We start from the raw sequence: 27,849 nt of genomic DNA on the forward strand, positions 1-27,849 counted from the left end.
GGGTAGAAGTTTTAGTTAGGCAAATTCAAACTTGAAGTAAGTCTCAATTTCCTAATAGTCAAAGTAATTAAACATTTGGGGAAAATTCTAAAGCCTTGCTTCAGGTCTTCATCCTGTAGGAATAGGAAGTTTTTTTATCCTCCCAGTGCAAGACTGGCCAAACATATTCTGGGTTTTGGTAACCTTCCTCTGAAGCTTATCATAGCTGGGCTTAGAACAGTGGCTCTCAACCTTTTTTTATTATTTGCAAAAAAAAAAAAAAAGGCTGTGAAAATTTTGGTTAAGCTAAAAAAAAAAAAAATAGCGCAGCCCCTTTAATTTAAAGCACCAGTCTGCTTCCTCCGCCCCTGCTGTACGTACATTGGCCACCGAGCTGGGAAAACAAAATGGCGGCCCCCCAGGAAAACAGGGTTGTGCACTGCTGGTTTAGAATACCAGAGTGAGTTGAGCATTACTGTGATAGAGAATTTTTTGGGATTCAGCTTGTGTGTCTTTCTTACTTGTGGGGCCCAGCAAATCTGCAACTATCTGTCTTCTGTCCATGGGTTCCTGCATCTGCAGGTCATTTTTGCAGATGTAGATGTGGATAGCAATTTTGTATCCATGCAGGGCTCTACTTACCTGCTTAGGGTTCATCTCATCTCTAGTTTTGGGGATGGGAAGAAGTTTCCCTCTAGGGCAGATTGGCAGGGATTTTGGGTGTTGGTTTGTTTTTGTTTTGCCTTTCTCTGCAGCAGGGAGCCTGAATCACCTGCTAGGATTATCTAGGCATATCTTCATATCTCATGCATCTGACGAAGTGGGTCTTTGCCCACGAAAGCTTATGCTCCTACACTTCAGTTAGTCTATAAGGTGCCACAGGACTCCTCATCGCTCTAGGCATATCTTAATTCCCTTCCACTGCACAGGCCTCAGGCACTTATGTCACCTTATTGTCTTGTATTCTCTGCCTGTGGCATACAACAGTTTAGTTTTCTGAAGACTGAAATGCTTCAGTGTACTCCAAGTTTTTAGCCTCAGCACAGGGGCAGCTGAGTAAAATTCAATTGACTTTGATATATAGGTCATAATAGATGAACTAATGGTCTCTTTTGTCTTAAAATTCTTCAACTATAAAATTTGTTAAAATATAGCACTACTGTAAAATGAGATTTATATTTTTAAATATGATGTCACAAGATGCATATAATTCAGTTCTTCGGGCGATGTCTCTGTGGGTGCTCCACTGTAGACGATGAGTCATCCTCGGAACCACTGTTCGGAGCTTTTCCTAGTTGAAGAGCTAGGTTGCTCTTCTACCAGCCTCCTCATCCCATGCCCTCCTGATTATGGTTGACTTAGAGGAAGAGGCGGGTCAAATCATAGATGATAACATTGAAGCACAAGCTCCAGAGAGCTCTCTTAGGGTAATTCTACACAGCAAAGTCATTTTGAAATAACAGCTGTTATTTCGAAATAACTTTACTTGCGTCTAAACAACCAAACGGCTATTTCAAAATTAATTCGAAATAGTGGAGCGCTTATTTCAAATTTGGTAAACATCATTCCACAAGGAATAATGCCAAATTCGAAATAGCTATTTCAAAAAAAGTGCTATGTAGACACTTATTTCGAAATAGGGGGCCTCCAGTCTTCCCAGGGTGCCCTGGTGGCCACTCCAGCCTCAACCAAGAACACTCTTCTCCCTCCCCCCTCCCCGGAGCCCTTAAAGGGCATAGTGCCTGTGCCAGCTCTAAGCCTGCCATCCCAGAGCCAGCAGTCACTGCCCCTGACCCAGTGGCCCCAAAACATGAGCCAGCAAGCCACTGGCAGCCAGTCCTCCACTGCTCCCCAAGAGCAGTCTGCCAGCTCCCAGGAGCCTGACAGGGGCTGGAGAAGGCGGGCGCCTTCCTGGTTCAGGGTGGAGATCATGGATCTTATTCAGATTTGGGGGGGCTGCCCCCAATGTCCATGATCTCCACACTAGACGGAGGAACGTGGCCATCTATGGCAGGATAGCTGCCAGCCTGGCCACCAAAGGTCACATGCGAATCCAGGAGCAGGTTTGCATGAAAATCAAGTTGATCTTACGAGACCCCCAACCTTGAGCTCTGAGCTTCCCCTCCACCTTCTTGCCCTTGCTTCCCCCTTCCAGCTCCCTCTTCCCAGGTTTCCCCCTCCCCTCTCCCACTCTCTCTTCTCCCCTCTCCCGCGTCCTTTCCCCAGTCTCACCAGAGTTTCATTCGCCCCTCTCCCCTGGAGTTTTGTTAAATAAAGAGAGTTTGTGTTCATGAAAATATGTGTTTTATTTGACATCAGGAAGGCGGGTTAGGGAGGGATAAGTGGAAGGACAGGAGGGAGGAATGAGGCACAAGTCCCCAGTAGGGCAGACCAGGGAAGCTCTTAGTGCTCCTCAGGGTGGAAGCTCTCCTGCAGGGCCTCCTGGATACTGACATCCCCCTGATGGAGCTCCCGGATGGCAGTCTGCAGCAACGTGTCCAAGAGAAGCACCAGAGTGCTTAGAGGCAGCTCTGGCTCCATTTTGCAGAGTGCTGTGGTGTCCGGAGAGAGGGCAACTAGAGCATGCATAGACAAAATGCTTTGCTGTCCGTCATCGAGGTAGGCAAGCAAGCAGGGAAAGCTGAGAACCGGCTGTCTAGGGGGGGTCCCTTTAAGCACAGGCCTCAGATAACCTCAGGCAGCAGCCCCACACAGTAACTCCTGACCTGATGCCCTGCCGGACCTGGTTCCTGCCGGCCTTAAATGCGATTCAGTGTCCACTCAGTGTGGATGTGCTATTTGAAAATAGCAAAATGCTATTTCGAAATGCATTTTCTGTGTAGGCGTGTTATTCGAAATAACTTATTTTGAATCAACTATTTCGAAATAAGATGTTTCGAAATAACGCTGTAGTGTAGACATACCCTTAGAGACAATTCAGCTTCATCTCCTGATGAGGTTGTAGTTTTGGAAGACATGGACACCTCTGGCAGAGAGTTGCTGCCACCCAGGAAGTTCATCTCCATGAGGTAAAGGAGAAACAGCATTGCTTCTTGAAGAACATCTGCCCCTCTTTCCAGGGAAACGCCCTTCTCCATTCGGACAACCTACACAAAAGCAGACAAAAAGTACTTTGTTCCTCCCAAGAAACTAGACGTCCTTTTCTCCCATCCCCAACCAAATTTGTTGGTAGAAAAATTCTTCAGCCACACTACAACTCAGACATGCTAACTATTCAGCACTCCTAGCTAACTATGATTTCGACAACTACTCCAAACTGGCTGAACTTATAGAATGCCTCCTGGACTCCAAAAGGCCTATCCTCAGAGCTGTCATCCATAGGGGGCATACCATCACCCGCACGGCTCTATTATTGGCAATTGATGTGGCTGACACAATGGCTAGAGTGATGGGCACAGTGGTGGTGATGAGGAGAGCCTCCTGGTTACATGTAGCAGGAGTGCCCAGGGAGCTTCAAACTAGGGTGGAGGATTTCCCTTTTGACAAACAAAAGCTGTTTGCAGCCAACACAGACGAGATCCTATATAACAGCAAGGACTCCAGAACTACTCTCCAAACCTTGGGCACCTTACTGGCGGAAATGCTACACCCCACATAACAGAAGCAGGGACTCCTACTACAAATGTCCTCAGCACAAACCATATGTTTACAACCAATCCAGACAATGGCCATAGAGGAAACACCCACTCCAATCACGCTTCTTCAGGCCCCAGGCCTCCAAACAGCAAATTTGAAGTTTTGGTTGAGGGTCTGCCCAACCTCCCCAACCATCCAGTGAAAATAAGCTAGAAACATCTTTTCATCCACAGGCTGTGTCCCTTTGTCCACCACTGGAACTCGGTAACATCGGACCAGTGAGTACTAGAAATCATCCGTACAGGATACACTATTCCCTTCACTTCGCTTCCCCCGACCATTCCCCCTTTCCCATCCCTCTTCAGGGACCCCTCTTGTGAGACCTCTCTCAGGCAAGAAATTGATCAACTCCTCCAAGTAGGAGCAATAGAGAGGGTCCTCAACCCATACTGGGGAAGAGGGTTTTATTCAACTTACTTCCAGCCCCAAAAACACACAGGAGGCTGGAGACTGATTTTAGATCACCGCAAGCTAAATAGTTTCTACGCACTTCAAAATGGTCACACTGGCTTCAGTTATTCTGGCACTGGATAGAGGGGACTGGTTTCTATCCCTTGACCCACGAGACACATACTTCCACATCATGATACATCCAGTCCACAGACATTACCTCCTCTTCACTGTGGGGAAAGATCGCTTTCAGTACAGGGTCCTCTCCTTCAGCCTTTCCTCTGCCCCTCGAGTTTTCTCGAAGGTCCTTGCAGTAGAATCATAGAATTATAGGACTGGAAGGGACCTCGAGGGGTCATTGAGTCCAGTCCCCTGCTCCCATAGCAGGACCAAATACTGTTTAGACCATCCCTGATAGACATTTATCTAACCTACTCTTAAATATCTCCAGAGATGGAGATTCCACAACCTCCCTGGGCAATTTATTCCAGTGTTTAACTACCCTGACCGTTACGAACTTTTTCCTAATGTCTAACCTAAACCTCCCTTGCTGCAGTTAAGCCCATTGTTTCTTGTTCTATCCTCAGAGGCCAAGATGAACAAGTTTTCTCCCTCCTTATGACACCCTTTTAGATATCTGAAAACTGCTATCATGTCCCCCCTCAATCTTCTCTTTTCTAAACTAAACAACCCAATTCTTTCAGCCTTCCTTCATAGGTTATGTTCTCTAGACCTTTAATCATTCTTGTTGCTCTTCTCGGGACCCTCTCCAATTTCTCCACATCTTTCTTGAAATGCGGTGTCCAAAACTATATTTGCCCTTTTCCAGTCTTCTGGAATCTCTCCGGTCTCCCATGATTTTTCAAAGATGATAGCTAGAGGCTCAGATACCTCCTCTATCAGCTCCTTGGATGAATTTCATCAGGCCCTGGTGAGTTTTCAGGCATCTAACTTTTCTAAATGATTTTTAACTCGTTCTTTTTTTTATTTTATCTTCTAAAACTCCCCCCTTCCCACTAGCACTCACTATGTTAGGCATTCCTTCAGACTTCTCGGCGAAGACCGAAACAAAGAAGTCATTAAGCATCTCTGTTACTGTTTCTCCCTCCTCACTGACCAGTGGGCCTACCCTGTCCTTGGTCTTCCTCTTGCTTATAGTGTATTTATAAAAAGTCTTCTTGTTTCCCTTTATTCCCGTAGCTAGTTTGAGCTCTTTTTGTGCCTTTGCCTTTCTAATCTTGCCCCTGCAGTCCTGTGTTGTTTGCCTATATTCATTCTTTGTAATTTGTCCTACTTTCCATTTTTATATGACTCCTTTTTTATTTTATATCATGCAAGATCTCGTGGTTAAGCCAAGGAATAGCTTGCTTTTGAGCCCTTAACAATGTCCCTTTGAAAAAATTGCTAACTCTCCTCAGTTGTTTTTCCCCTCAGTCTTGATTCCCATGGGACTTTACTATCAGCTGTCTGAGCTTACCAAAATCCGCCTTCCTGAAATCCATTGTCTCTTTTGCTGTTCTCCCTTCTACCCTTCTTTAGAATTATGAACTCTGTGATTTCGTGATCACTTTCACCCAAGCTGCCATCCACTTTCAAATTCTCAACCAGTTGCTCCCTATTTGTTAGGATCAAATCTAAAACAGCTTCCCCCCAGTAGCTTTTTCAACCTTCTGAAATAAAAAGTTGTCTCCAGTGTAGTCCAAGAACTTACTGGATAGTCTGTGCCCTGCTGTGTTATTTCCCCAACATATATCTGGATAGTTGAAGTCTCCCATCACCACCAAATCTTGGGCTTTGGATGATATTGTTAATTGTTTAAAAAAAGCCTCATCCACTTCTTCCACCTGGGTAGGTAGTCTGTAGTAGACTCCTAACATGACATCACTCTTGTTTTTAACCCCTTTTAGCCTAACCCAGAGACTCTCAACACTTCCGTCTTCTATGTCCATCTCTACCTCATTCCAAGTGTGTTCATTTTTTATATATAAGGCAACACCTCCTCCCTTTTTCCCCTGTCTATCCTTCCTGAGCAAGCTGTACCCTTCCATACAAACATTCCAATCGTGTGTATTATCCCACCAAGGTTTTGTGATGCCAACAATGTTATAATTGTACTTATTTATTAGCACTTCCGGTTTTTCCTGCTTATTATCCATACTTCTTGCATTTATATATAGGCATCTAAGATACTGATTTGACCTTGCCTCCCAGTTTTGCCCTGACCCACCTTTCTCTCTGCCATTATAGCCCACGCTCCCTCCCATTTCTGAGTCATCTCCCAGGTCTCCATGTTCTTCACTTACCTGTGGGCTTTACTTACCTGTCCCTGTCTAACCTAGTTTAAAGCCCTCCTTGCTAGGTTAGCCAGTCAGTGTCCAAATAGTGTCTTCCCTACCTTCATTGACGGAGGGTCGTGATTTTTCCTTACTGGGACGACTGCCTCATAAAGGGCCACTCAGAAGTGGAAACCACTCGCCCGGTTTCAAAGACCAAGCATCTATTCAGGCATCTAGGACTACTTATAAATGAACAAAAGTCAACTCTTGAGCCTGTTCAAGAGATAGAGTTCAGTGGAGCTTGCCTCGATTCTATTTTGGCCCGGGTTTATCTCCCACATCAATGTTTTATTGTGCTATGGGACTTAGCGATCGCTGTTTCTATGAGCCCCTCGACTACATACATACCTGCCTTTAATTGATGAGCCATATGGCTGCTACCACATATGTTGTCCAGTACACATGCCTCCATTTCCGTGCCTTGCAGCACTGGCTAACGTTGGTGTACATGCCATCCCGTCATTCACTTCATGAGCAGGTTACCATCTCCAGACGTGTGCTGGACTCTCTCAAATCATGGATATCCCCCCACAATCTCCTTGCAGGGGTTCCCTCCCACCAATCCAAGCCATTAATACAAATTACGGTGGATGCCTCACTGATGTGATGGGGCGCACATTTGCACCACCGTACAGCACAGGCATGGTTACCGCATGAAGCGGTACTACACATCAATTTTCTCGAGCTCAGAGTCGTTAGGAATGCTTGAAGGCATTTTGTCCCCACCATTACCAATCACACTGTTCATATACGGACAATATGACTATGTTCTATATAAATAGGCAGGGAGGAGTTAGTTCTCGATCCCTTTGTGCAGAGGTATCTGCCTCTGGAACTGGTGCATTCATCATGGGGTAACTTTAAAAGCATCATACCTACCAAGGGTCAGCAACAACATGGCAGATGCTCTGAGGCTCAATTTTTCTACAGACCACGAGCGGGAGCTGCACCCAATGGTGACTGTATCCATCTTCCGCAGGTGGGGCTACCCAGCAATAGATCTATTTGCAACCCACAGCAATGCCAAATATCTTCACTTCTGCTCCAGAGCCAGACTAGGCCAGGGCTCCATGGGCGATGCATTCCTATTCTGCTGGGACAAATCATTGCATTACACGTTTCCCCCTCATTCCCAGGATCCTGTGCAAGATCCGGTTAGACAGGGCTCGAGTTACCCTAATAGCTCCATCGTGGTCCAGACAGACCTGGTTCCCATATCTTCAGCACAGTTCTGTCGAACCACCTTACCCACTTCCATGTCAACATGATCTTCTGTCTCAGAACCAGGGCAAGTTACTCCTCCCTGAACTCCATACACTTCACTTCCACTCCTGGCTTCTCTCTGGTTCCACAGAGTCGAGTCCCAATGTTCTGAATGAGTAAGAACAGTCCTCCTGCATAGCAAGAAACTGTCCACCAGAACCACTTACCTATAGAAATGGAAGTGGTTTTCATCCTGGTGCCGAAAGACACGCATTGATCCCCACAAGGCTCTGCTTCATTTGGTCCTCATCTACATATACAATCTAAAAAGTGGAGGCCTATCCACCTACTCTCTCAAGATACATTTGGCAGCAATCATGGCCTTCCACGAACAGATTGACGGATCATCGGTATTTGCTCATCCCATCACCAGCATGTTTCTGAATGGCATCTAGAACCCCTATCCTCCTCAGAGGCCCCTACCACCTTCATGAGACTTAAATTTGGTTTCAGGCTGCTTTATGAGACCCCTCCCCTTTGAACCAATGGCCAGTTGCCCTCTCTTCTTACAATGAAGGTGCTGTTTTAGTATCCATTAACTTGGCAAGGATGGTTAGAGAGATAGGGGCCTTAATAGCTGGCCCTCCTTACATTATATTTATCAAGGACAAAGTAACTTTACGACTGCATCCATCATTTCTACCCAAAATCAGCACCTCCTTGCAAATCAATAGTTCTACTTATGTTTTTTTCGAAACCCCATACATCCACCAGGGATGCCATGCTTTATACCCTGGACATTCAGTGGGCTTTGGCATTTTACATAGAGAGGGCACAGGTGTTCCGCAAGTCCCCATGCCTTTTCATATCTATTGCTGTCCACTCAAAGGGCACTCCAATCTCAGCCCAACGGATTTCCAAACTGATATCTTCCTGTATACTGCAATGCCACACTTATTGGAATAAGCCACTAGCAGCTTCACCAAAAGCACACTCCACCCATGCTACAACAACATCTACGGCTTTCCTAAACAATGTGTTTCTTAAAGACATATACCAGACAGCCACTTGGTCATCCGACCATACCTTCACCAGATATCCTATCATGCCTCAGCTTGCAACCGATGCAGCAGTGGCTACAGCAGTGCTATCTGCTGCCGACAAGCAGTAACTCCAAGTCCTACCATCCAGACTGGATATTGCTTTGTAGTCACCTACAATGGAGTACCCACAGGGACATCACCTCAAGAAGAAAAGGAAGTTACTCACCTTGTGCAGTAATGACTGTTCTTTGAGGTGTGTGTCCCTGTGGATGCTCCATGACCCTCCCTTCCTCTCCTCTGCTCAGAGTCCTGGCTACTTAGGTGTAGATGAGGAAATGAAGGGGAAGTCATGCTGTGCATGTGGGGTGCCAAACCTCCAGTGGTGCTAGGCATCTTCCGCGCATGCGCAGCTCAACTGTAAGCTCCTAGGAAAAGCTCTGAAATGCGGCTCGGGGGACACACACCTCGAAGAACAAGGTGAATAACTGCACAAGGTGGGTAACTTCCTTTTCATTGAGCCCAGCTTTGTAGTTCTTACTCATGAGCAAAGGATTGTAGAATCAGACCGTAAGTGTATAGTTATTTATTTCTGAGATACGCATTTAGTGTCAAAATAGTTCTTCAATAAGTGGTTATATTTAGGTCTGTGTATGTTTTTGTGTTGTTATAGGTGGCTCTCTTGGCAGGTTTGTTCAGAAAAAAATGGGAACTTTGAATCTGTGGGAGGATGCTTTTCACATTGTGAAAGAAAATTTGAAGGCTGGTATCATGGTTTGTGAACAGTGGGTATCAGCCTGTGATCACCTAACAGGACAATTATGGCAACGGTATACTCCACATCCATGGAAAAATGAGAAATATGTTCCTGAATCATTAGGCAAACTTGGCAAACGTCTTGATGAGGTATCACTTTGGTGAATTTTTATTTAAACTACAGAGTTTTAAAATTTGTAAATAAAAGTAATGATGCATAATATTTTACATATTTTTTATAATCAGAGCATGGTTAAATACACATATTTGGTTTCAGTGTTTACTGGACTATAGCTCAATGCTAAAGAAGTGTTGTTTGTGATCGAGTGAGATGATATTGTTTCTTTCTTTTAATGTGACATATGTGCCTTCGCAGCATAATGATGGACACATAAAAGCATTACAGTAAATGAAATATTACTTTTTTGTTTTAGGTGCTGACTATTAGGACGTTTCATGAAAAACTTGCATATTTTTTACCAGTAGGAGAACAGCAAACATTACACCTTGCTCAGGTGTTTGAACCCTTTGCTGGCCTGAATCCTGTGCACTATAACCCCTATACTGAGGTATAATGTTTATTTTTATTTTTCTATAACTGATTTCTGAGACTTTATTGTGAGTATTAACAAATGTGAAACTAACACTGCTATTCATTATCTCCAGCCTTTATGGAAAGCCGCAGTGTCTCAATATGAGAAAATTGTTGCACCAGTGGAACAGAAAATAGCAAGTAAATTGAAAACATTTATTTCAGAAATTCAAGACAGTCCACAACAGGTAAAAATATTTTTATAACACAGAATCTTCACTATGAATCAGATTGCAGAATTCTCAAATAGTCATTTTAATACAAAAAGGTTATGATTATATATAGGAATTATGGACAGTTGTGCCTAAGAATATGTTTCATTTTATTGAGTAGAAATAGCTTTTTTCTTTACATTATTTCTTATTCTAGCTGCTTCAAGTATTTCAAAAATATAAGGACCTGGTAAAACGCCCAAGCATTAGCAAGGAATTGCTTTTTGAAAGGGAAACTTTGCTAGCAAGACTTCAGGACTCTATCAAAGGTAAAAGTGTATCGTAGACAATTTCAGGTCAATATGTACTTTTGGACATGTTTTAATTGCTCTCTACTTTGTTTATTTTAGGAGTAGCATTTTGCAACCTTTTTTTTTGTAAAAGACTAATATGTTGTTTGTAGGTATAATTCATTATTGCTAACTGGTTCTGTGGCTTTGTGGGTTTAACACGAACAGTTTGTTACAGATTTTCGAACAGACTTTGAAGCTCGATGCCATGGTGTTCCTGGTGGTGTATCTGGGCCACTTTCAGGCAAAAATCTTTCTGAAGTGGTCAATAATATTGTTTGGGTGCGGCAGCTGGAGTTGAAGGTAATAGTTTAAATTCTTGTTCAAACATTGTGTACTGAGTTCCCGGTAAAAAAGGTGGCCCAAAACCAGGGTTTCCTCTAAGCTGCATGCTTGCCTGGCCATGCAGAAAAATTTCCCTGCCAACCATGCAGCTCCATGGCGGGTGGCAGACAGTTGCTCCAGCAGCCAGGGCCAGAGGAACTGCAGGAGGCTGCTCCAGTGGCCTGGGCCAGGGCAGGGGCTGGAGCTACTGCGTGGGAGCCCAGGCAGGAGAGTGGCGGGGCAGGTACTGGGGTCTGTACCAGCAGAGGAGGCAGTGGGGCCAAGGACAGCTGGGGCCCAGCACATAAGCTGGCTGGATTGGGGGCAAAGGCACCAGCCATCTGTGGTGGTGGGAGGTACTGAGTGCAGATAAATTCTGGGGGTGGGGGTAAAGCCCAGTTAGTGTGTGTTGGGGGCAGGAGCCACCAAGCTGAGTGGTTTTCATCTGGGTGGATGCAGGGTCATGACATTACTGGAGTTAAAAGGTCAAATCTCCTCTTCAGTAGGATTCTTGCTAAATAGTTTTTAATTTATTCAACACGCAAAAATGGACACTTGGATAAATAATACATTGAAAAATCTCCTATGTTTTAAACAAAATTTATTACAAAATAGGATATGGGTGGCCCAATGTGCTGAAAAGCCTGGGATGGACTAAGATCTAAGGCATTATACATACTGTGAAAGATCAGACTTCTGCAGTGGTGGTGGATGCTGTAGCTCAGATAGCTTTCTCAAATGAACACATGTGGTTGCCATAAAAGGCTTACAATGAGCCAGATTGTGACTGACTTACTTTCAGGAGCTTGCAATAACTCATAATTGGTCCTTCAGAAATCAGTTGTATTTCCCATGTAAGTAAGGGCTCATGAGTACAAGCAATGAGTTCCCAGGATCATGTTAAAAAGCAGAATTGTTGGTTCTTTGTAATAGTCAGAGTGCTGTACATTAAGGCTACGTCTAGACTGGCCACAAATTCCGGAAAAGGGATGCAAATCAGGTAAGTCAGCATAGGGAAATCCGCGGGGGATAGTAGGAAATTCCTTGAAAGTAGGAATAAGAGATCCTCCGGAAAAGGGCTTTATTCCAGAGGATCGCACCAGTCTAGACGCTTTTTTTCCGGCTTTTCCCCAAGCCGGAAAAAAAGCGGCGGACATGTTTATTTAAATCCGCGGGGGATATTTAAATCCCCCGCGGATTTCCCTATGCTGACTTACCTGATTTGCATCCCTTTTCCGGAATTTGTGGCCAGTCTAGACATAGCCTAAGTGTTTTCTGTTTCACAACAGGTTGGGTTCACAGTATTTGCTCAGTTGTAATTTCCTGTCTTTGATTAGTTTATATTCACACAATAATATCTAACAATAGCTGTGCCTTGCTATTATTAAATTAATTATATAAATTTAGAGTGCATCCGTCTGTCTGTGTGTTTGTGAGTCTGTTTGTTAAAGAACTCCTCTTAAACCGAAAGAGCTAGAACTACCAAATTTGATACGCAGCTTCCTTTTACCCTAACTTAAACCAAGGTCAGGGTTTGGTTGTTCCTGGGAAACAGAAAGTGCTGGGAATGGGACTATTTTTGATAACATGGCAAGGGAAGGGGCAGAGAGAAGAGGGATGTGAAAGGAAGGGGCAAGAGAGGAGGGACGCGATACTGAGAGTCGCTACTGGGGGCAGCTGCAGCACCAAGAGAGTGGCCAGCAGGACTGGGGTTCCCCCAGCTTGCCTGCCTCCAGACTGGATAAGGGGACCCCCTACTCAAAACCCGGAGCCTGCCTCTTGTCTGCAGACACTGGAGGAAGGGGCAGCCCCCACCGTCTGGCCCCTCCCCAGACAGCCTGTAGTTCAGCAGCACACTTTAATTATCACAGTACAGATTCCCTTGGACTTACATCTGCAGTGGATCTAGCTATTTCTCATGGTTCTTGTGATAAAAGATCCAGATCGTATACCAAACATGGAGATTATTTCAGTATCTAAGATCCCGACTTGTAAGAAGAAATATGTCACTACACTGCATGACCTAGATGCCCATGTTACTGGAAGATTTAGATTCAGTGATATTATAACAACAATGTTGCAAAGGATCACAAGGAAAAAACAGTTTCTTGCCATTTAAACCAGAAAGGACATTGTCTCAATGACTTGATTACCTGCATCCTGCTTCAAAGACCTTTTAAGACTTCACTTCAAAGAGAATCCTCTGAACTGTCATTCATGCTTAAATTCGACACTTTACACGCAAATTTGAATAAAGACGCTAATTATCTTATCCATTACAAAGATAGCTTCCCCAATTATCATCTCTAATATCGTTAGCTCACAGACTTTTATCTCGCCCCCTTCCCCCCTTCCATCCCCTTTCTGTTCTGAAATTTGATTTGTCCTTTTCATATGTGTTCACTTTTTTTTTAATTGTATCCTTTGGTATATATGGTTGTGACAGTTTTCTTCCACTATTTGATCTGAAGAAGTGGGTCTGGCCCATGAAAGCTCATCATCTATTAAACCATCTTGTTAGTCTTTAAAGTGCTACACAGTCCTGTTTTTTGTTTCAGCTACACCAGACTAACACGGCTACATTTCTACCACTGTTACTAAAATAACACTTCTAATTTTAAACCTTAATTAAAATGTATTTAAACCAGTAACCAAGGTTGTGGCCTAACATAAAGGAGTTGCTAGAAAAAGCAAATTAGCCTTGTTGACCCTTCAAAAAACATGGACAACAGCCCTCTGATCAAGAATAGGCAGACAAGCAGTAATTTCTGTGAAAACAAACAAGCAAACAAGCAAAAATATTTACAGAAATTAATGTTTACAGTAATAGAGCTAAAAAGACTAGAGTTCAATGCAATAACATTTATAGTTCAAAGAATGAAGTGGTGCAGCAAATAAAAGACCCAGATTTAATGCTATGTAATAATACAGTACAATACACTTAATAGATTAATCTATTAATAGATTATATTTAACTTTTAACGTTTACCATTAAATACACATTGACCTTTTAAACATTAACACTAAACATCTGGTAAGTATTGTCTGTGTGGTTACCAGATTGGTAGGATCTCACTCTGTCCATATTCACCCAGCTTTATTTATAGATGAAACCTTTATGCTTTTTAAAATAAGGGGTGGAAAGGAAGGTTAGACTTACTTTCTTCCTTTAGTATCCCTCTGATTTATAGAATTATAGGGTTGAAAGAGACCTCAGGAGGTTATTGAATCCAACCCCCTACTGAAAGCAAGAACAATCCAACAAAATCATTCTAACCAGGGCTTTGTCAAGCTGGGAGTTTAAAACCTCTAGGTTTGGAGATTCCACCACTTCCCTAGGTAACCCATTCCAGTGCTTCCTCACCCTCCTAGTGAAATAGTAATAGAAATGTAGCCGTGTTAGTCTGGTTTAGCTGAAGCAAAATGCAGGACTATGTAGCACTTTAAAGACTAACAAGGTGGTTTATTAGATGATGAGCTTTCGTGGGCCAGACCCACTTCCTCAGATCAAATAGTGGAAGAAAATAGTCACAACCATATATACCAAAGGATACAATTAAAAAAAATGAACACATATGAAAAAGACAAATCACATTTCAGAACAGAAGGGGGATGCGGGGGAGGGGGGGGGGAAAGGAAGGTAAATGTCTGTGAGCTAATGGTATTAGAGGTGATAATTGGGGAAGCTATCTTTGTAATGGGTAAGATAGTTGGTGTCTTCGTTCAATCCCCCCTGGAGAGTGTCTAATTTTAGCACGAATGCCAGTTCAGAGGATTCCCTTTCAAGTGCAGATGTAAAAGGTCTTTGTAGCAGAATGCAGGTAGTTAAGTCGTTGAGACAGTGTCCTTTCTGGTTGAAATGGCAAGAAACTGTTTTTTCCTAGTGAAATAGATTTTCCTAGTCAGGGGGAGGAGCTATCAGAGCTATATAAGCCTGTGAGTCAGCGACCATGAGCAGCTAACAGGGAGTTTAGAGAGGGAGTTCTCGAGGTAAAAGAGGAGTAAAAACGGGACCCTTGTGGTAAGTGGCTGTCTGTAGCGTGTGTTTGTGTGTGGGGGAGGTATTTGCTGTGTGCTGAGATTGTGTTTGTCTGGTTTGTTTGTTTGAAGGAGCTTCTAAAAGGTTTGAAATCTAGAAGCCTCTGTTAATTGGCTGAGCCTCAGTCAGGGGGAGGGGCTACCAGAGCTATATAAGCCTGTGAGTCAGCGACAAGGGAGCTTGCCAACAGGAGCAGCTAACAGGCAGTTTGGTGAGGGGGAGGTTAGAGGGCACTAGTGACTTCTGACCTTCTTTAAAACATAACACTTATAATAATCTATATTCCAGAGATTTAAAAAGAAGCCTAGTTTATACTTAAACTTATTCATAAGAAAAATGGAGACAGAAGCCCAGCAGCAGAGTGGGGGCTATCCTATTTATTACGTCGAGTGTAACATGTATGATTATCTGCCCTGTGGGTGGGTGGCATGTGTGTGCACCCGTTGCAAGGAGCTCCTGACCCTCAGAGACCGAGTTCGGGCTTTGGAGGCCACGGTGGCTGAACTGGAGGAGCTAAGGGAGGTAGAAAGATATGTTGATGAGACTTTCTGGGACACTGCAGTACTGTCCCACCTCCAGTCTGAGAGCCCCAGTGCTCTTAAGGAGGATGAAAGTCTCAACGGAACAGAGCATTCACGGGAGCAGAGGGAAACCATCCCGTAGTTGGGATCCTCCTTCCATAGGATGTTGTGGTATCCTCTCGCACTGAGGATACCTCTGAGGGGGAGGGAATGCCAGTTGTTAGGAAGAGGCAAGTATTAGTAGTGGGTGATTCGATCGTTAGAAACATAGATAGTTGGGTTTGTGATGACTGGGAGAACCGTATGGTCACTTGCCTGCCTGGTGCGAAGGTTGCGGATCTCTCGAGGCATCTAGATAGACTTATGTGTAGTGCTGGGGAGGAGCCGGTGGTCATGGTACATGTAGGTACCAATGACGTAGGGAAGGGTAGGAGAGATGTCCTGGAGGACAAATTTAGGTTGCTAGGAAAGAGACTGAAATCCAGGACTTCTATGGTGGCATTCTCGGAAATGCTTCCAGTTCCACGCGCAGGGCCAGATAGGCAGGCAGAGCTTCAGAGTCTCAATGTGTGGATGAGACGATGATGGAGGGAAGAGGGGTTTGGATTTATTAGGACCTGGGGACACTTTTGGGAGACGGGGAGCCTATACAGGAAGGATGGGCTCCACCTAAACCAGGGTGGAACCAGACTGCTGGCACTAAACATTAAAAAGGCCATAGAGCAGTTTTTAAACTAAGAGATGGGGGAAAGCCGATTGGTGTTGAGATGCATGTAAATTGGAGGGAGACTTCTCTTAGAGGAAAATCCATTGATAGAGATTCTCTAAGCTGTAGTCAGAAAGAGAGGAGGGGAGAGGACAAACCATGGGCCAGAGCAGACAAGCAACTGCATATAAAGGAATCCAATGCATCAGGGAAGGGCAGACAAATAAGCAGTGGCAAATTTTTAAAGTGCTTCTACACAATGCTAGGAGTCTGACTAATAAGATGGGTGAACTAGAGTACCTCGTATTAAAGGAGGAGATTGACATAATAGGCTTCACTGAAACCTGGTGGAATGAGGAAAATCTGTGGGACACAATCATACCAGGATATAAAATATATAGAAAGGAGAGAGCAGGCCGGGTGGGTGGCGGAGTGGCACTGTATGTGAAAGATAATGTAGAATCAAATGAAATAAAAAATATTAAGTGAATCAACATGTTCAATAGAATCGCTATGGATAGTAATTCCATGCTCCAATAATAAGAAATTAGCAGTAGGGATATATTATCCACCACCTGACCAGGACAGCGATACTGACATTGAAATGCTGAGGGAGACTAGAGAGACTACCAAAATAAAGAACTCTATAATAATGGGGGATTTTAATTACCCCCATATTGACTGGATACATGTCACCTCAGGAAAAGAAGTGGAGATAAAATTTCTCAATGGCGTAAATGACTGCTTCTTGGAGCAGCTGGTGCAGGAACCCACAAGGGGAGAGGCAGTTCTCGATTTAGTCCTGAGTGGAGTGCAGGATCAGGTCGAGAAGATAACAGTTACAGGACCGCTTGGGAATAGTGACCATAATATAATAACATTTAACATTCCTGTGGTGGGAAGAACAGCTCAGCAGTCCAGAACCCTGGCATTTAATTTCAAAAAGGGGAATTACACAAAAATGAGGAGGTTAGTTAAACAGAAATTAAAAGGCACAATGACTAGAGCCAGATCCCTGCAAGCTGCATGGAAACTTTTTAAAGACACCATAATAGAGGCCCAACTTAAATGTATACCCCAAATTAAAAAACATAGCAAGAGACCTAAAAAAGAGTCACCGTGGCTTAACCACCATGTAAAAGAAGCAGTGAGGGACAAAAAAGTATCTTTTAAGAAGTAGAAGTCCAATCCTAGTGAGTTAAATAGAAAGGGACATAAACACTGTGAAATCAAGTGTAAAAATGTAATAAGAAAAGCAAAAAAAGATTTTGAGGAACAGCTAGGCAAAAACTCAAAAGGAAATAACAAAATGTTTTTTAAGTACATTAGAAGCAGGAAGCCTGCTAAAAAACCTGTGGGTCCTCTAGACGATCGAGATATAAAAGGATCAATCAAGGATGATAAAGCCATTGCGGAGAAACTATAAATGATTTCTTTGCTTCAGTTTTCACGGCTGAGAACATTGGGGAGATTCCCAAATCTGCACCGTCCTTTGTGGGTGATGAATCTGAGGAACTGTCCCAGATTGAAGTCTCATTAGAGGAGGTTTTGGAACAAATAGAAAAACTTAATGTTAACAAATCTTCGGGACCGGATGGCATTCATCCAAGGGTTCTAAAAGAACTCAAATGGGAAATTGCTGAACTATTATCTGTGGTTTGTAACCTATCCTTTAAATCGGCTTCCGTACCTAATGACTGGAAGGTAGCCAACGTACATCAGTATTTAAAAAGGACTCTAGAGGCGATCCTGGCAATTACAGACTGGTAAGCCTAACTTCAGTACCGGGCAAATTAGTTGAAACACTAGTAAAGAATAAAATTGTGAGCCCTGCGGAAGAACATAATTTGTTGGACAAAAGTAAACATGGTTTCTGTAAAGGGAAATCATGTCTTACTAATCTATTAGAGTTCTTTGAAGGGGTTAAGAAACATGCAGACAAGAGGGATCCAGTAGATATAGTATACTTAGATTTTCAGAAAGCCTTTGACAAGGTCCCTCACCAAAGGCTCTTGTGTAAATTACATGGCCATGGGATAAGAGGGAAGGTCCTTTCTTGGATTGCGAAGTGGTTAAAAGACAGGAAACAAAGGGTAGGAATAAATGGTAAATTTTCAGAATGGAGAGGGGTAACTAGTGGTGTCCCCCAAAGGGTCAGTCCTGGGACCAATCCTTTTCAACTTATTCATAAATGATCTGGAGAAAGGGGTAAGCAGTGAGGTGGTAAAGTTTGCGGATGATACCAAACTGTTTAGGATAGTCAAGACAGAAGCAGACTGTGAGGGACTCCAAAAAGATCTCACAAAACTGAGTGATTGGGCAACAAAATGGCAAATGAAATTTAATGTGGACAAGTGTAAAGTAATGCACATCGGGAAAAATAACCCCAACTAAAGGTACAATATGATGGGGGCTAATTTGGCTATGACAAATCAGGAAAGAGATCTTGGTGTTATCGTGGATAGTTCTCTGAAAACTTCCACACAGTATGCAGCGGCAGTCAAAAAGGCAAATAGGATGCTAGGAATTATTAAGAAAGAGATAGAAAATAAGACACAGAATATCTTACTGCCCCTGTATAGAACTATGGTATGCCCACATCTTGAATACTGTGTATAGATGCGGTCTCCTCACCTCAAAAAAGATATTTTGGCCTTGTAAAGGGTTTAGAAAAGGGCAACTAAAATGATTAGGGGTTTGGAACAGATCCCATATGAGGAGAGGTTAAAGTGACTGGGACTCTGCAGTTTAGAAAAGAGGAGACTGGGGGGGGTATGATAGAGGTCTATAAAATCATGAGTGGTGTGGAGAGGGCCAATAAAGAAAAGTTATTTATTAGTTCCCTAAATAGAAGAACTAGAGGACACCAAATGAAATTAATGGGTAGCAGGTTTAAAACAAATAAAAGAAAGTTCTTCTTCACATAGCGTGTAGTCATCCTGTGGAACTCCTTGCCAGAGGAGGCTGTGAAGGCTAGGACTGTAACAGAGTTTAAAGAGAAGCTAGATAATTTCTTTTAGGTTAGGTCCATAAAAGGCTATTAGCCAGGGGATAAAATTGGTGTCCCTGGCCTCTGTTTGTCAGATGCTGGAGAAGGATAGCAGGAGACAAATCGCTTGATCATTGTCTTCAGTCCCCCCTCTCTGGGGCACCTGGTGCTGGCCACTGTCGGCAGACAGGATACTGTGCTAGATGGACCTTTGGTCTGACCCAGTACGGCCGTTCTTATGTTCTTATGTAATATCTAGCCTTAGATCAGTGCAACTTGAGACCATTGCTCCTTGCTCTGTCATCTGTTACAGTTGAAGACATCCTTTCTCCTTCCTCTTTGGAACCCCCTTTCAAGTAACTGAAGGCTGCTATCAAATCCCTTCACACTCTTCTGTAGACTAAATAAGGCTAAATCCCTCAGCCTTTCCTCATAAGTCGTGCTTCAGCGTCCAAATCATTTTTGTTGTCCTCTGCTAGACTTTCCTCAGTGCGTCCATAATGTTATCATAGAGAAACATCTGATATATCATAGACAATACCTTCAATTTTCTTTTCTTTATTGTTCTTAAGCCTTTGGGTGCATCTACGCTGTGGTGCTAGCTCAAAATAAGCTATGCTATTTGAGCGTTGCAAATTATGTACCTTATTTCAAGCAGTCCTGAAATTAGGGGACTTGTCAAAATAAATTTTGAAATGGACCACTATTCCTACGAGTCCCTTCATCCTCATTTACTGGGGTGTCCGAATAGTGCGCCCATTATTTCAATTGAATTTTGAAATAATAGATGTGCCGTCAAGATGTGGAAAATGCTATTTTGGGATACTGGTAGTATCCCAATATAGCGCTGCAGTGTAGATGTACCCTCTGAAAGTCAGCCTTAGTATTAACGCCAAAACCAGATATCCTCTAAAATGCAGGTCATGGCCGATAGGAGTCCTGGGCCCTTTAGAATCGCTGACCTGAGGGTAATTGCCCCCTTCCTCACCTTTCCCCGAGATGATCTTTGTCTTCTTAGAATACTGGTTGTTTCCAGCATAGCTGGTTAGAGAAGAAAGGCTCTTGCTTGCTGAAACTGTCCTTTATTTGATACCTTAGTCCCATGGGCCTTGTAGACACTAGCCCATGTTACATAAGCATTAAAAAGCTTGTAGCAACCTTTCTTAGTCAGTCATCTGCATCTCTTCACCGTGCTTGGACTTGTAGTGCAGATTTCAAAGCTTACTGGTTGGTTCCCTTGATTTTGACAAAACCATGTTCCTTAAGATTTTGAGTGTTCTTTAGGTAACTGGCTGTGTGTGTTTTTTTTAAATAAAAGGTGAAAAGGACCGTAGTGTTAAGGACTGTGGCATACAATAGCTGATTCTTAAAGAGGGAACACCAATATTCTTTGTAACTAATGTGCTTTACCAAAGCGATCGCTTTCTTGGAGAACTTTGCTTATAACAATTTGTCTTTGGGTGTTTTCTGTTTTTCAAATAATGATCTTTGTAGTTATTATGATGAAAGTTTATAATAAAATGGAATGCAGAAGTTATGCCCCTTTCACTATTGACAAATGGGGTTGTGTTTATTAAGGTGGATGATGCCCTCAAAATTTCAGAGGCACTTCTTTCTGACTTGTCTGGATTTCGAACAGTCCATCAAAGTACAGATGATCTTTTGGAGCAGTTTAAGGTTTACGAACAAGAACAATTTGAAAGTTGGTCCAGGGACATTCAGTCTAGTTTGTCGAATCCCCGGTCAGGACTTTGGTAAGTATAAAATATTGTTCTCAATAAGAACTTTTAACAAAGTTTTTTTTATAGTGTAATCTAAAAAAAGAGCTGATGAAAACCTGTAAAGTGATGCTTTGGTGTAGAAGACTATGTCTACATTACATGCATATTTTGAAATGAGCTATCATATATATAAAAGCCCAGTGTCTGTGGCTCTGTCACTCTGTATCGCTGTAATGTTTTCTGTTGCCTCTGAGCGCTGTCGCGGCAGTGATCAGTAGATGGAGCAGAGCACTGAGTGCCCTGTGATGGCGGGATCCCCTGTGGCGGCGAGTGCGATCCACCCTGCACTCAAGCAGCGCTGACCCCTGGGTTACATGGGGACCACGGAGCCTAAACAGCCATTTGCGCCGCTTGCGACCTGGCTGAGCAGTGCAGAAGTCAGCGCCATGGCGGGAGGCGAAAGGGGGGAGGGCAGTGATGTACATGGCCAGGGGGTGGGGCCTGGACAAGCGTGCATCTCTGATTTCAGGAAAGGGCTGCAGATTCAAAAGGAGGAAAATTTTGGCCAATGCTAATTGTGAATCTTCCCCGGCCTCCCCACAAAGGGCCTCTGTGTGTCTTTTCTCCTACTTCCCTCTCTTTCCCTGCCCTCCCATATCTCTTTCCCCCCTTCTCATGCAAATAAAATAAACTAGACTTTTTGTTTGAAGCAATAAACTCAGTAACTTTTATTTGGGGAATATATAACTGGGGAGGGACTCGTGAAAGAACCTGCGAGGGGGAAAGATTGGGGAGCAGAGGCTCAGGGATGTGGCTGAGACTGGTGCCTGCTTTGGATGTGTTTGAGACGCTTCGGCTGTTTGAGAGATCCCACCACCTCATGTACATGGCTCCTGGCAGCCCCAGGGGGGTGGGTAGGAAGAGAATCCTGGAGGGTGGGGCCTGGGGCGATTTGGGGGATTGGGTACTGAAGGAATTTGAGAGAGAGCAGGTGCTGGGAGGGAGTTGGTGCATGGTCTCATGCTGCCAGGATAGCTGCTTCCAAATTGTGTGCCGCATCTCCTCGTCAGCCTGGTGCTCCTGCAGGTTGGCAGTCCACTCCTGCTGCTTCTGCTCAAAACTGCATTGGAGGGTACACAGGCATTCAGGGTGTTCCTGCACCAAGTTGTCTCTGGTGCCCCTTCACCTGTGGCTCTTGTGGGTTTGGGAGGATGGTGCAGGAGGTGGTGGATGCGCCATTCTCACAGCTGGCCCAGCTGTGAAGACAGGTGAGAAGGGCAGTCATCCCAAGAGACAGTGTGCATGAAACCTAGCCCTAATCTCTGAGTCCGCACCAAAGGTCTCATTTCAGACGATGGCAATGTGCTTTGAGCAAGGCCATCTGTTGCCTAGACAGCAGGCACTTTTCTGCAGGGGCACAGATGTCCCAGGGGAGCATAACTAGCCCCATATCCCCCATAACAAGCAGATATGGAAAGGTGCCAACCAGGCCTGGAGTGTGTGGTTGGGAGGGGGCGATGGGGTGCCTTGCCTTCCTTCTGTGTCATGCACACGAAGGGTCTGGCAGTGGCAGCATCCCGCAGAGAGACCATCTAGCCCTGCTTGCTGGACGAGGAGGTATTGTTGGGAGAGGTGTGTGTAAGCAGCAGCAGACGCTGCTTCCTGGGGAGTGTGGTACTGGGGTCCTGTCTTCTTCCTGCCGCATGCAGGGGCTCGGTGTTCTCTACCTTGAGCTTGACCGGGAGCAGATGCTGCCCAAGAGTGCAGGCATGACTCTGTGCCATGTGCAGCACTGAGTGTGTTTCCAAAATCCCATCCTCCTTAGTGGTGGCTTGTCATGGGAAGGTATCTCATCATGGAGTCAGGAGTAAAGGCAGGCCTTACCAGGAATCTTGTGAGAAGCAACGATGGGTTCCTGTGTGGGGCTGAGTGCTCTGGACTGCCGCTCCATGTGCTCCCACATGCACAGGCTGTTGGGCGAGCTCTAGACTGAGAAGGATGAGCAAAGAGCATGCAGTCCCTCTTAGCCCACCACCTCCCCCCATGTGTAGATTGGGGAATTTATGAAACTCACTTGAAGTGCCTTCCCCAGCCTCGTCTGAGCCCTGGGAGACATACTGGGAGGAGGGAGAGGGCTGATAATACCAGCAGGTCTGGGGTGCCACTCCAGAGCGGGAACTCTGTTCCCTGGCCTTGGTGTAGGGCTGTCTCAGTTCCTTTATCTTCACATCTACACCTTCATCCACACCAGTGTGTGGGTGTGCCCCTTATAGGCCAGGCTTGTGGCCATCCAGCTATAGACATCTGCATTGTGGCACTTGGTGCGGAGATCCTCGCTCGAGACCTCTATGAGATCCAGGATCTCCACATTAATCCAGGATGGTGCCCTCTTTTGCCCCTTCCAGGAGCTTCAAAGGTGGCTGCCGGTGTGCTTGTAACCATGGGGTGCTTGGAGGGAGCTCGGGTTGCTTGCAGCAGCAGGGAATGCACAGCAGGGTGCTGCTGTGTGGTATGGTGCTAGCAGGGCTTACATTGTGCCACAAGCCCTGCCTGCAGCTTTAAACCCTGCAGGAGAAGGGAAGCTATGGAGTTTTGAGGAATGTGGACAGAGCAGCCACCAGGGCAGTGTGAGAAGCCATGGAGGCCAATTATTTTGAAATAATCATAGCCGAGCATCCACACTCACCCTATTTTGAAATAGCAATTTCGAAATAGGTGTTATTCCTTGTAGAATAAGGAGTTGTTATTTCGCTATCGCAGGCCCGTTATTTTGAAATAATTTCAAAGTAACGCATTTACTCTGAGGACCGCCCACCTTGTTACTTTGAAATAACAATGTAGTGAAGACATGCTTGAAGAGAGAATAATAAGAGAAATAAAATAAGGCAATTCACAGCCATTTCATTGTTGTGGAGTATATCAGACTTGGTTCGGAAAGCAAAAATCACATGAAGAATAGTGTTAATAAATGATTGTAATAGGACAGTTTTCTAATAAAATACAAAATGAAATATGTTTGTTCCATGGGAATATTTTATTATTATTTGTATTTGTTATTTGTATTACAGTAGTTCCTAAAGACTGAATGAGATTGGCATCCTATTGTGCTAGCTCAGGGGTGGCAATAATTTTTGAAGGGAGGGGGCACTTCACAAATTTTGGAAGTGGCCGTGGGCCAACCCAGAATGGGCTGGGCCTCGGACGGAAGGGGTGGGGTTGAGAGCTATCCTAGTGGGAGCTTTGCTTGACCTGGGTTCCCTGCCCCCTGACTTTTGGCCAATATAAGGAATGTGGAGCAAAGTGGAGGGTGCCATGGGCTAGCCTCTTCCCAGAGTTGTCTGGGGTGGAGGCTTAGATTTCCTATGACAGGGCTTGCAGCTCCTGACACCCACTGCTGACCTTTGTCTGGCAGCTGCCTGGCAGACACAAGCCCTTTGAAAAGAAGCAGTTGAAAGGTCTCATGACTCCCGGCAGCTCCCAGGCAACAGGCCAGTGGGGTAGAGCTGTGAGCTCTTTTCAGTTGCTTCTGGTTAAAGGGCTTGTGCCTGCTGGGTGGCTGTCAGGCAGTGCAGCCACCCAGGAGGTGAGCCCTTTAAATAAAAGCAGTTGAAAGGGCTTGTGTCTCTGGCTCCCTAGCAGCATGCTAGTGGCATAGGGAGCTGTGAGCCCTTATAACTGCTTCTATTTAAAAGTCTGGTGCCTAGCAGCCACGGGGAACATGAAAGCCTTTTAAATAGAAACAGTTGAAAGGGCTTGCAGCTCCCCGTCCCTCTAGCGCGTTGCCGGAGATGACGCAGTCCCTTTCAGCTGCTTCTATTTAAAGGGTTCTCGTGTTTCCTGCGGCTGCTAGGCAACACTATCTGACGGGTGCGGGGAAGGCATGAGCCCTTTAAATTGAAGCAGTTAAAAGGGCTCACAGGTCCTTGTGCCTCTAGTACGTTGCTAGGAGGAAAGAGACATGAACCCTTTTAAGCGTTTCTATTTAAAGGGCTCATGCCTTCCCCACATCTGTCAGGCAGCGTTGCCTAGCAGGTGCGGGGAACACGAGAGCCCTTTAAATAGAAGCAGCTGTAAGGTATCACACCGCATCTGTCAATGCGCCAGAGGTGCGTGGAGCTGCAAGCCCTTTTAGCTTTTTCTATTTAAAGGGCTCTTGTGTTCTCCGCAGCTGCTAGTCAAAGCTGCCTGACAACTGTGGGGAAGGCACGAGCTCATTCAAGAGATTACTTTGAAAATCATGAGGTTTAAAAAAATGTGTTGGAGGACAGTTCTTTTTATTTACCTTCTGTGTTTTGAATCCCTAAGACAGAGTTGGGTTATTGTTGCAAGGTTTTCTCTGCAATCATGAGGGCTACCATCTTAATTTAAAAAAGATGAGATTCCCATATATTCACATGACCACAGGTCCTTTAAGAAAAGCAACAAAAAAACTCATGTAAAGCTATGGAAGTTCATAATAGTGGGAGAGTTTCAACAGATAAGCCAAATGAACAGTGTGATGCTTGGCCAGCATTTAGCTTAGCTCCTCAAGGTTTTGGTTTTCATTAGGCTTTTTTAAAAAATGGGTTTGTTGAGAGAGGATTAGCTAAATTGAAACAAGAGAGAGGAGACATTGAATTGAAGGAAGGAGGAAGAGTAATGAGAGAGGAAAGAGGATGGATAGGATGGAGAGCAGAAGGAATAAAGCTGAAGAGAAATGACTTGATGGTAGAGCTGTCCCAGCTATAGGATGGTTCAGGGCGGCTACTTCAGATCCTGCACTTTTGGTGGTCCTGTGGCAGCAGCCTTAACCATCCCTGTCAGCATCCTTAACATCTGTCAGGGATGGTTTAGACGGAGCTTGATCCTGCCTTGAGGGCGGGGGGCTGGACTCGATGACCTCTCGAGGTCCCTTCCAGTCCTATTATTCTATGATTCTATGATTCTATGATCCCATGTGAGCTGTGAGACCCAGGGTAACATGGGACATCACCAGAGTCAGGGGGATGGAGCCTTGTGCAGCTGCTGCACTCACCACAGTAGTGGGAGTTGGAGCAACCTGGCAGCCTGCTCTATTCTCCCACCCATCTCCCAGCCCACTTCTCTTGCTTCACCGTGGTGGGGGGAAGCGAAGTGCTCCAGCCTCTGCCCCAATCTTCTCCCCTGAGTGATGCAGGGCTCTGGGGAGCAGGCTTGGACTGAGGCCAGGGCACTCTGCTTCCTTCTGCCAAAGTGAGAGTGGGGGAGCCTGACCTCTGCTGCTGCCCCACACCAGGCTCCTCAAAAATCCCCTAGCTCACATTGCTCAGGGGAGAGCTTCAGGCAAGGGTGTGCAATAGGAGTGGGAAGAGGCGGAGCAGGACCAGGAAGAAACGAGACAGGAGTGGTGCAAGGGTGGGGCTTGAGGGAAGGGTGGGGTGGGGGTGGAGCAGGGGCAGAACAGGGGTGGGAGCTAGGCCTGTGTTGGGAGTGGGTTTGCCCTGGGACCCCCTAAGGATGACCCTGCTTGAGGCTGGGCTGGGAGAGGGTTGATACAAATAGCCAGATAGCATAGGAGTGAAATTATCAAGTGCAAAAACTGAAGATGATCTGATGACATTATTAGGCTACGTCTAGACTGGCCCCTTCTTCGGAAGAAGGGTAGGAATAAGAGCTCCTCCGGAAAAGGGCTTTATTCCGGAGGATCGCGCCAGTCTGGACGCTCTTTTCCGGCTTTTCCCCAAGCCGGAAAAAAAGCGGCGGCCATGTTTATTTAAATCCCGCTGGGGATATTTAAATCCCCTGCGGATTTCCCTATTCCAAAGTTAGAAATTAGCATGCCTCTTCCGAAGAAGGGGCCAGTCTAGACGTAGCCTTAGTGTCTTATAGTATGCTTCATATGCTTCTGCTAGCTTGAGTCTCAGGGCCTTGTGCTGGCTGTCATAAAGGCCCTTTCTATTCCACGATCTCAAATGACTGAGGAACCCTGGTGTCCCCAGAGTGGGGAGTCCTCTCTGCACAGTTTTGGTGTTGGGGACTTTTTTTGGGGAAAAGAGATCTTATCATTTTATCCCCAGTCAGTGTTGCTGTGTCTGTTGCAAATGTTTCTATATCTGCTGTTTCTGGTCTGAGTCTCTGACCTTCAGGCTGGCTCTGCCCTGGAGTGTCTTTCTCAATCTCTTGCATGCTTCTGAATCTAAATCAGGGCTACTCAACATGCCCGTTTGTTTGTAACCCATGATGCAGTTTGAGTTGCAGGGCTCAACATGCGGTCCACAGGTGGGAGCCAAAACAAAAAAGTAGTCAATATAATAGTCTTTAGGGTTACCAGATGGTTTCAAAAAAAATTCCGGACACACTTGACATTACATCACAATCTACATTACATCTTATTTAGAAAATACCGGACATTTATATTTTTTCATTTACATTTTCTCAATTGTTTCCTGAACAGGAAGCTCAAATACTGGACTGTCCGGTTCAAAACCGGACACCTGGCAACCCTAATGGTCTTCTGTTGATACGCATTTTAGTAGTTAAATTCCTGGACTCATTAAAAGTGCTGTCATATGGGTGGAAATTGGGTAAATATTGCGTTTTATTAATATCAGCAGAACTGACTTAAATGGGGCCTGTGTGTCTTGGCTTAATCTTTTTATTCATGCCTGTCAAGTGTGAAAGGAGCTATTTGCATATATTTGCATGTTTGTATGTATATGCAATCACACTTAAATTGTGGCCCATGGCATGTTCTGTGAGTATCATTGTGGCCGCCAGGGCTTCCAAAGTTGAGTAGTACTGATCTAAAGAATGCTCAGAGTAGCCCTGTCTGGGAACTAAAGAAAAAATGGGTATTATAACATGCCTGAAAAGCTTCTGAGTAAAAATAATTTTTTCATTTTGTTATGTATTGCATAAGTTTTGTTATGTATTGCTCTTGTTGCTAGTCTACAGAGGTCTTGGGTGGTAATAGAAGTTACTGGATTAACACAGAGAATCATGGAATGAGAAATTTGAAAGGAAATAATGGAAAAAAGTTAGTGTAATCAACATTTTGGAATTTGCACATCTTATGCCTGTTCAGTTTTTTTATAATAATAAACTATACCTAAAAAAGGAGCCTGGGCAAATCGTAT

The 27,849-nt window shown here is 44.6% G+C and overlaps 1 protein-coding gene across 2 annotated transcripts in view; it reads left to right on the plus strand.

Annotated features, from left to right (window-relative positions):
* DYNC2H1 (dynein cytoplasmic 2 heavy chain 1) overlaps positions 1-27,849 on the plus strand; it is a 328,959-nt gene that overhangs the window by 6,099 nt on the left and 295,011 nt on the right. For both annotated transcript variants that reach the window (XM_089775660.1, XM_089775659.1), the window contains exons 6-11: positions 9,279-9,511; positions 9,796-9,930; positions 10,028-10,141; positions 10,323-10,434; positions 10,634-10,758; positions 20,613-20,788. In XM_089775660.1, coding sequence (XP_089631786.1) covers positions 9,279-9,511; positions 9,796-9,930; positions 10,028-10,141; positions 10,323-10,434; positions 10,634-10,758; positions 20,613-20,788 — 895 coding nt within the window. The remainder of the gene's footprint in view (positions 1-9,278; positions 9,512-9,795; positions 9,931-10,027; positions 10,142-10,322; positions 10,435-10,633; positions 10,759-20,612; positions 20,789-27,849) is intronic.

The sequence above is a fragment of the Pelodiscus sinensis genome, chromosome 1 (assembly GCF_052426305.1).
Source record: "Pelodiscus sinensis isolate ZL-2025 chromosome 1, ASM5242630v1, whole genome shotgun sequence".
Classification (NCBI taxonomy): domain Eukaryota; kingdom Metazoa; phylum Chordata; order Testudines; family Trionychidae; genus Pelodiscus; species Pelodiscus sinensis.